General features: G+C 32.1%; 1 protein-coding gene across 1 annotated transcript; it reads right to left on the bottom strand.

Moving 5' to 3' along the window:
- Positions 1-4,387: 4,387 nt before the first annotated feature.
- Positions 4,388-9,770, bottom strand: LOC126681298 (DEAD-box ATP-dependent RNA helicase 53, mitochondrial-like). The gene is made up of 8 exons (XM_050376817.1): positions 9,355-9,770; positions 9,144-9,271; positions 8,653-9,064; positions 8,310-8,408; positions 7,932-8,156; positions 6,206-6,367; positions 4,811-5,230; positions 4,388-4,647 (listed from the first exon to the last, which is right to left on the bottom strand). The coding sequence occupies exons 1-7, from the start codon at positions 9,688-9,690 to the stop codon at positions 4,823-4,825; spliced, it is 1,770 nt and encodes a 589-aa protein (XP_050232774.1). The 5' UTR covers positions 9,691-9,770; the 3' UTR covers positions 4,388-4,647; positions 4,811-4,822.
- Positions 9,771-10,250: the final 480 nt, after the last annotated feature.

Genomic DNA, 10,250 nt, shown 5'->3' with positions numbered 1-10,250 from the left:
CTCATTCACAACTCTCTTCTCACATTAAACAATCAATAACACTCAACAATAATTCCATAAACCAATTCAATATCAAACACCTTAAGTTACAATCAATTGCCGAATCCTAAACTCATTTCCCATTCAATTTCACTACTCAAAACTCAACCAATTTCAGAATATTACTCACCTTCATAGTTGCCTCCAAGCCAAAGACCAATCATCACAATTCACCATCAAAATTTGCTTCCTTACAACCTATGAACACCAACATACAAAATTCCTAAATCAACATCAAAACCTAGATTTTCTTACCATCAATTCATTCAAAACCAATCATCAAAACTTAAATTAAGAAGGCTTACCTTAATTTCCTCCCAAATAGTGATCAAATGCTCCAAGAATTAATGATAACAAAGAAGAAATGATGGTGGTTAAGGTGGTGGAGGTGGTTCGGAAAATTAGAGAGAAATGAAGGGTTTGGTGTTCAATTTTATGTAACAAATGAATAAATGAAGAGGTGGGAAGTCTTATATAGTGTGGCTAATGTTTCTCTTAGTCCTTGAAGTCGCCACCTCCTCAACTTTCAATGCTTAACTTTTCTTTCGTCCAATTTAGTCCATTGATCACTTAATCTTTTAGGTCCGATTAATCCCATATTATTTATTCTCAAATAAATAATATTAGTCCCATATCTTATAACTTTACTTCCCAATAATTTATTTTGGAAATTTTGGCTAATAACGCTCAAATTTCATTTTGAGCTAACTTGCACTTTTTTTCTCACTTTTTCGTCCAATTTTCATTTTTAATGACTATCAATAACAACTTTATCGATATCATTTTCTTATCTTGATAAAATAGAGTAAAACACAACTTCCTCCGGAAGTTTGTGGTTAAAAGTTCACCTTAGTCCTTAAAGTGGCTAATTTGCACTTTAACCCTTATTCTTAACTAATCGTCAAACTTTCTTCTAAAATGATTTCGTAAACTTACGAAACTTTAACGATCATTTATTAATAATATTTCACGGACCTTGACGTGAATATTATTAGCTCTGGCTTTCCAACTTATTTTATTTTATTCTCTTTTTGTCTCGATTAAATCCAATTTATCACATAATAATTTTCTATTTAAATTATTATTTTACGATAATTCCAATAGACCCGCTTCGGTCTAAGTCCTTATTATCCAATCCAAATCTGATAGTCTCATTCTTAATCTTTACGATTATGCCTCGTGGCACTACACGTAATACCTCAAAAATTTAGGTTATTACAGGATGTTAGATTACTAACACTTCACCCGTTCAAATTACCGCGACCTTCCTTCGACCATTTCAAGTGCCGATGTTTAGGTCACACCGTCTAAATTCACTTCTCCAACCACTATCGTACCAGCCGATTTCTTGGAAAAAGTGAATAGCTTATCAGTCCATTGGCGCACCATCCACACTCTCTTCTTCATCATTTATCTTTTCTCCACGTTGTCGTTTTTTTCTTCAAGTAGAACCTATCGATCCTCGACAATCTTGGCTTTCCGTTCACGCAAGTCACTAGCTCAACCCCCACCGCCTTCACAATCCACGTCGTCTGCTGAAGAGTGTGACGAATAACAAACGAACGACGTCTTGGAATATTTTTATAAAATAAGTGTTAAGTATGATACATGGTAGATACATCTTGGATATATAATTTATACATTATAATGTTTATAATAGATGGATTATTAAGATTATATTTAATATGTATTATTTATGTACAGTAGATGTATTATTAAAATTATATTTAATATATATTATTTGTGTATTTTTATGTATTATATATAAATAGTGTCTCAAAAACGTATCATTTGTGTATTTTGTATGCATTACATGATATCTATTAACATGTTATTATTTGTTGATGAGCAAATTACTCTAAGGTACCTCACATTTATCATAATTCACAGTTTGATACCCCTTGTTTGGAAATTAAACAATTTGGTACCTCAGTTTTGATTTTGTAAACTATAAGGCATTTATGTTAAATATAGGTACCCAACCATTAACAGAATGAAATGTGAGGTACCAAATCGTTTACAAATGGGGTACCTAATCGTTTACATAATTAAAACTGAGGTACCAAATCGTTTATATAATTGAAACTGAAGTACCAAATCATTTAAAAGTAAATTTCAAATTATTAACGGAATAACATAAGGGCCTTATAGTTTAAAAATCAAAATAGAGGTACCAAATCGTTTGATTTTCAAATAAGGGATACCAAACTGTGAATTATGACTAATAAGAGGTACCTTAGAGTAATTTGCTCTTTTTTCTCTATTTGTTTTTGTATAATTGATGGTTTAATAGTGTATTTAATATTTTTAAAATGTATCTAATATGTTTCAGTGTTTTTTTTAAAATTGATTTTCATATGTAAAACAAAAAAATTGTAAAATTTTGAACTTTTTCTTATGAATTTTCAGATATATATATAGATAAATTTGATGAAGTGGATAATATTGTTATTAGTTTTTTTTTGTATATATCATATATATAAATATATTTATATCGAGTAACAAATTAAGATGTTATTGATGCGTGAATTTCAATTAAAATATATGATACATGTATCTTTAATTGAAAATATGTTATACATACACCTTAGATACACATTACTAGTACATATAAATAATAGTATATGAGTGTATTTATAAATATTCATATTTGCTTTATAAATTTGAGAAAATAATAATCAAATATGTGTTTGATACATTGCTGATACATAAAAAAATCCATAAATGATACATGTTTGAATTTTTTGATACATTGACGCGTGGCTGTCACATTTTTCTGACGCGCATGTCAGACGCGTATCTGACGCATTTTGACAGCTGTTTGACGCGTTTTGACAGCTGTTTGACACATTTTTTTTTATTGTTTGCGTAAGAGAATCTCCAATAATACTCTTTATTTTAAAGGGCATATTTGTTAAAATAAAGAGCATTTTAAATATGAAGAGAAATATTTTTAAATTTGTTCCAATAGTCTCTCTAATATTAACTCTTTATTTTATTTTTATTTTTATTTTTATATATAATACTAAAAAAATACTAAAAATATTAATTTATTTATTCAGTTGTTAAATTTAAAAGGCTTAATTACTTAAAAACCACCCACCTTGTAACTTTTTTTCATTTATACCATCACCTAGGAAAATTTTCAATTGTACCCTATTTTTGATTTTTATGTTTCATTTGTACCCCAAAATTAAAAAATTTAATAACTTAATTAATTTAAAGATGAAAATATTAAAAACAAGATATATAAATGATTAACATTAACGTTTTATTATAATATAAGTTAAAAATGAAGGACTAATTTAAACTCTTTAAAATAGGTCAATTTAACTCATTAGGGTAGAGATGAAACATAAAAATCGAAAATAGGGTACAATTGAAAATTTTCCTAGGTCATGGTATAAATGAAAAAAAGTTACAAGTTGGGTGGTTTTTATGTAATTAGGCCAATTTAAAAATACAAAATAATAAATTTGAAATGAAAAATAATAAACTTATTTTAAAATTTGAATTTTTGAAATGAAGTAGAGAGTGAAAATGACTCCACACATGTAGAGAGTCATTTTCACTCTTTACTCTAAATTCAAATTTTAGAGAGTACATTGGACTTTTCATTTATTGATAAACTCTTTAAATTAAAGAGTTTGTCAATTTTAAAAAAGTCATTGAAAATGCTCTAAGACATATGTCTGTAATTTAGTGGTTAGATATAAAATGTAAACTTTTTAAATTTTTAGGTGCTAGTGTAATAAATGAATTTAGCTAGCATTTTTGTAAACTTTGTTAATTTTTTTGGTATAGTTTTGTAACCATCCCTATTAGATAATTGTTTTGGTGAATTTTGTTCTTCACTCTTTATTGCATTTTGAGCAAGAAGTTATTTTGGGTTTCAAGTTTCAACCTTTATGGAGAATAATAATTAAGAAAGACAACCCAATCAAAAATTCTTGAATATGGAACCTAAAGTATAAATTAATTACTCTTTCCATTCTGCTTAATAAATTCCATATTCCATTTAAAAAGTATCATTTTTATTTTTAGAATATTTTTATAATGAATATTCTATTTTAGTCATCTTAAAAGAATTGTATGAGAAATTCCACTATCATTAATAGGGGCAAAACACGAAAAAACATAATAAGATAAATAATAAATATTTTTTTAATCTGTGTGTAAAATCAAACGAGACTTCTTAAACATGACGAAGAGAGTATCATATTTTTGAAATGAAAATAATATTTGCATTGCACTTAGTCATCCACGTACAGCACAATAATAATAATAATAATAATAATAATAATAAATAATAATAATAATAATAATAATAATATAGATGTGATATTCATAGAGAATTTCCTAATGGTTTGAAATATATATTGACCGTACATCTCAAGAACCTGTGTGACTTGTAACATCAAGAGGATGATAAAAGATGATGAGCTTATTTCTCAATCATAAGCACTACATTCATATTTCATTAATACATCAGCAACTTTCTTAAAATGACAAAAGAAACGTTTCGCAGTTCCTCTAGTTTATGTTGATAATCTCAAAAAGCTGTGCAGCCCTGTTTTGTTTTCTGCCTCCCTTGTCACAAGTCAACCCCTAAAAAATTGGGTCATTATCAAACATGGAAATAACACATGGATTGAATTTGATTTGATTTGAATTTGTATAGAATGCATCAAAATTAAACATAGGATCATCAGCTACATTCAAAACCTTCTAAAATACAAATTGGAAATACAAAAATAATACTATGGCTTACCACTTTACTTGGTCACTCTTTATTTCCAAAGCTTCCAAATCTACTACTAGAATTGTTCCCAAACCCACTAGAACGACCAGAACCGAACTCCCCAAAACTACTTGAACGATCTGATCTACTACCAGCTTCACCAAAACTACCAAACCCGGGACTACTCGAATTCCCCGTTTGATTTCTGTTATAACCAACCCGACTACGTCCGCTCATTTGACTGGAAAACTGACCACCACCATCAGAACGGCCAAATCCACCATTTCTATTGCCACCTCCAAAACGGCCATACCCAGAATCCCCACGATTACCATCTCGTCCAAAACCTGGACTACTAAATTGACGATCTCTTGATCCTCCAAATCTACGATCATTACCCATGTCACTAAACATGTCTGCGCCTCCACCCTCAACAGTGATCTTAGGAAGCTGAAAAATTATAATAGATTAGAGATCCAGCAGATCATGCTAAATACATGTTCACATGTAAGATTGCCAATATGTATCACTAGGAACATAAAAGCAATGAATTTTCATATGACATTACATTGGAAATACACAACTAATTAGTAAATTGCCAAACAAAAACTGTATGCAGTGTTCATGAATTTGATAATCGCATAATATAATCACATGCACCTTAAGTTGCACTTTTGGTATGACCATGTGGGGAACAGAAAAGGAAAAGGAAATCATTGTGCCACATGACAATCATCAGAATAAGCTATAGTTAGCCTATAATTAAATACTTCTTAGTTTACGTTTAGTTCAAATGAATTCCATAAAAAAAACAGGAATTCTTTTGTAAACGAATATAATTGTATTTAGTTTACTTAGAAATTCATTTAATACCTCTATTTTTCAATTTTGTAGAATTTATCATGTCAATATAAATGAATTCAATTGTAAATAAAACAAATTTTATAGTTGAAGTGACCAAACAAAAGCTTAATATTTCAAATAAAATCTGCAACATAGGATAAGGATTCCTTTCGAACAGCCACAATAGCAATGAACGGAGGAAACATGTGAAGGTCCAGTTCTCAAGAACTTCAACTAGAACAACGTGCTATGTATATGCAAATAATTCAACCACGGCATTATGACAGTCAACTCACAAGTTTGCTTTGTCAAATTATTCTCTTGCAACTTTCCTCACACTAACAAGAATTATCAGCCAACCTTTCAAGAAATTATCCAAATACAAGTCAAGAAGACATTTCTTACACTCCTAACCAGAAAGTTTATGCTTCATGCGATATATAACATAAGACAGAGTCTCATTTTCAAGTGAAGTTAGAGTGTTTGCTTATCAAGGTTTTAGTTCTGTATTAACCAGTGATAGAACAGGTTCAAAACAATTAAAAAGAAAGTATAAAGTTAACAACGAGATTTATTGCAAACCTCTGTGAATCTGCACCCAACTTCCCGCTCATAGATCCTGACTTGCCTGGTTTCTTCGTGTGTATAAATAAGAATGGCAGTTCCTTTCTTACCTGCACGGCCAGTACGGCCAGATCGATGGACAAAAGTCTCCGAACAGTTGGGCAATGCATAATGTATTATCTGTGCCAAGAAAAGCAAGTCAACGAAGAAAACATATTTTTTTCTTCTTTAACAGCAAAATAATTAACAAAGTTGAGCAAACACCAAGTACAAAATGAAAGAAATAGACAATACTTAGCTGTTTATTCTCATTTTATCAAATCTATCATATATGCCACATAAAATTACACAGTAAAAATTAGGACGGTTTTAAGGCAGATAAGGAGGAACAAAGTTTAAGAAATCCAGAAACAAAGAATAACAATCTAATTCCAATTTAAGGTTTATTTAAGCTGGTGTATGATGCTTTCTGATACTTGTGAAGTCTTCATTATATGTACATTTGAATACAGTATCCACTGGTCAAAGATTTCAAGCCCTAGGCGTATTTCGTAATTCCCAGCTTCGCTGAAATAGTAATGATGTATTTAGGAGTCTCTTATTCTATAGTTAAAGTCTTATTTGAGTCCTTGTTGCTATAGAATAACTTAATTCCTTCAAATTAAAATTGAAAGAACATTGGGGCTATAAGATCCAGTATACTTCTTTGTTTACACTAAGACCATGTTTGGTTTATGAAATGGAATAGCATTGAAAGACATAGCTATTCTATAAAAGAATGGAATAGCTATTCTTTACTTTTTGAAAAGAGTGTTTATCTCACAAAATCATGAAATAGCAATTCCGTGAAATAACTATTCCGTGAACCAAAGCTAATAATGATCATCCTATACAAAATAGCTACGCCATTCATTCAGCATCTATTCCATGAACCAAACATGGCCTAAGATATACAAGTTTTAGGAAATAAATTCAACCAATATATGAGAAGGTTGAGAGATTGAAGATTTCTTGAGGTTTTAAGAGATAAAACAAGCCCCCCAAAAAACCTTACCTTCAAGAACCTTAGATTCCCTTAACAAGAAAAGAAGGTTTTGAAAGTTTATAAATATTTACCCTATTATTTATAGATTCTCCCAAACAAGTGTAAGGTTTAGGTTCAATTTGTCACTATAAAAATATATGCTTATATATAGTGCTTTCTCATTGAATTTCAATAGAAAGGAGCATTCAACTAATCTCATGGCAGTTGAAGCACTATAAAATCAAAATATAATTTTCCAATGCTAATTAAGAGTGCAAGTGGAGTAATCCATTTTTATAAGGCATTTCAAATTGTAAGGTCATATATACTTTATCCAACAAGGAAGAATGCAAATAGAAGAAAAAAGAATTCCCTAATGTATACGCCTAAAACTATAAATTATGGCCATTTTGTTAAACAGGGTTTTTCTGCACTAAATATTATTCATGTCAGATTTAATCTGCATCGAGTACAGAGATGTAGGATGATAGATGCAAAGATACAACCACCAAAAATCAATATGACACAGCTTAAGCTCCCTTCTAATAAAACAATACTTTACAAATGCCAGATGCAAACCAATTGTGGGATGCAGAAAAATAATAGCTTGGCACAACAATGCATATCCAATTCTAATACTTCTATATGTATTAAATGTCCACCAAAAATAGAGAATGCAGACTTCTTGCAAAATTGAAAGGAAAAGTTCATGGTAGTTACCAGGTCAACATTAGGCACATCAAGGCCACGAGCAGCAACATCAGTGGCAACTAATATATTGAAGGTCCCATTTCGGAAGTCTGAAAGTGTTCTCTCTCTCTGACTCTGTGAAATATCCCCATGTAAAGCCTCGCATCTAAAGTTTCTTGCCATAGCATTTGCTAGTCGATCAGCATCACGTTTTGTTTGGGTAAAGACAATACATTTACCTCCTTTTGCATGCTCCTGGAATAACACATCTAATACTTAGAGGATATACAAGTAAATGGATAAAGCAACAGCAATTACGAATTTTGTAATTTGCGAGCAAAATATTACTGTTAAAAGGAACAGAAAAGCATAAAACATATATGCCAAATAAAAGCTCTAGATTCATACAGTTATCAGAGGACCAAGTATTGATGCTTTTCCATACATGTCTGACACAATTGAATAGAGGGTAATTCCATCAGCCAGCTTCTTATCAGAATCCCCAACCTGCATGCAGGTTAAATGTTAACAATCTTGTAGCCATAGCTGTAAGATTTGCAACTAACCATATTGACATTCAAAATAATATCACTTCTAAGGATTACATTGTCCGAGTCTCAGAAACCAGAACCCATTTTTACCTGCAATGTCATGAACTTTGCACCAATCTAGCTTAACTATTTCCCATTTAGACGAAAAGAAATGAAAGTTAGAGTCAGAAGTAATGCTAGAAATAGATGTCAGTACTCACAAGATCGATAGTCAGCGGATCTTTCAAGTAATTTCTAACAAGGTTCTTAATCCAACTTGGCATAGTTGCAGAGAAGAGCATACTGTGTCGTTTCTGTGGCAGCCTCTGGAAGATAATTTCAATATCATCGACAAAACCCACACCAAGCATCTGATCAGCTTCATCAAGAACAACAAACTGAACCTCTGAGAGGTTCAAAGAACCTCTCTTCATGAGATCAATGATGCGTCCAGGTGTGCCAACAACGACATCAACACCATGGTCAAGCTCCTTCATTTGGCGAGAAATGGGTGTACCACCATATAAACATATGGCATCCAAGCTAGGTGCGGACTCACAAAACTCCTTCTCAACTTGGCGAGCAAGCTCCCTTGTTGGAGCCATAATGAGAGCCAGAGGGTTCCTCCCCTTGCTATAAAATTTAAATAGAATCGAATTCTTAAAAAAGATTTAAGCGAAAGAAAGAGAGAAAAGAAAAGAAAGGTACAAACCCATGCTTAGCATTGAACTGGATGATTCGATCAATAATCGGGATTCCGAAAGCAAGCGTCTTTCCCGTTCCAGTACGAGCCCTTCCAAACAAGTCCCGTCCTTGCATTGCGGGTTCCAGCACAGCTTTCTACAACCCAACCAAAACACACAAGAGTCAGCTACTACAATAATACGACAAAAAGTAAGCAAAACAAGGGAGAAAAAGCTGACCTGAATTGGAAAAAGTTTAGTAATACCCCTACGGGCCAAAGCAGAGACAATCTCTTGAGAAATGCCAAGCTTGCCAATTTCAAGACCCTCCTCTTCCTTACCCTTGTCTTCCTCATACCCGAAATCATGTGCAGCAGCAAGCTCTGCCTTGAAATCCAAGGGCCCGGATTTCACATGAATTTCCCTGAAATGAGTACTAAACCCGGCAGAGGGGCTGCTAGGGTTGCTGTGGAGCACAGGCGGCGTGGAGGAGAAAGGGTGGTGGAAGAGTGTGTGAAAGGCCAGGGCCAGCTTCGGAGCTTGAGAAGTTGATCTTCTGAGGATGATGCTCATCATCGTGATTTATGGGGGAAACTTTCAATGGAGGATGATGCCTCACTTATAGGGTTTTGGGGTTTATACTTATTAGGGTTTTACAAATGGTTTTATTCCTCAGCTCCCCAGATATTTTATGCAATCACCTTACGCTGTCGTATCACTACCCAAAACGGGTTAATGACATATTTGACTATTATTTGTTAATTATTTCTTTTTTTAGCCTCTATTTTTTAAAAAATTTATTTTATGCATTACAACTTGGAGAACTGTTCTATGAGTTACTGTAACTCGCGAAATAGTTCTGCGAGTTACCTACGTAGCTCCAAGCTGGCCAGTCAGCGAGGAGCCACATAGATAAAATAACTCGCACACGCTTTCTGCGAGTTACTTTATCCAAATAAATTATATCGTAATTATTATTAATTTTAGTCATTTTCTTAATTACAGATGATAAGCTTTAATCATTGGTGAAAAATAAAGTCAACTCTTAACAAGTTAGCTAATATACAAAAAAAATCCATGGATTGAGATATTTAATATAATAATCGATTTATAATATTACACCTTTTAGTTGTTGA

The sequence above is a fragment of the Mercurialis annua genome, linkage group LG5 (genome assembly GCF_937616625.2).
Source record: "Mercurialis annua linkage group LG5, ddMerAnnu1.2, whole genome shotgun sequence".
Classification (NCBI taxonomy): domain Eukaryota; kingdom Viridiplantae; phylum Streptophyta; class Magnoliopsida; order Malpighiales; family Euphorbiaceae; genus Mercurialis; species Mercurialis annua.
Note: the sequence above shows the minus strand (reverse complement) of the source record. Positions and strands in the feature narration are given on the sequence as shown.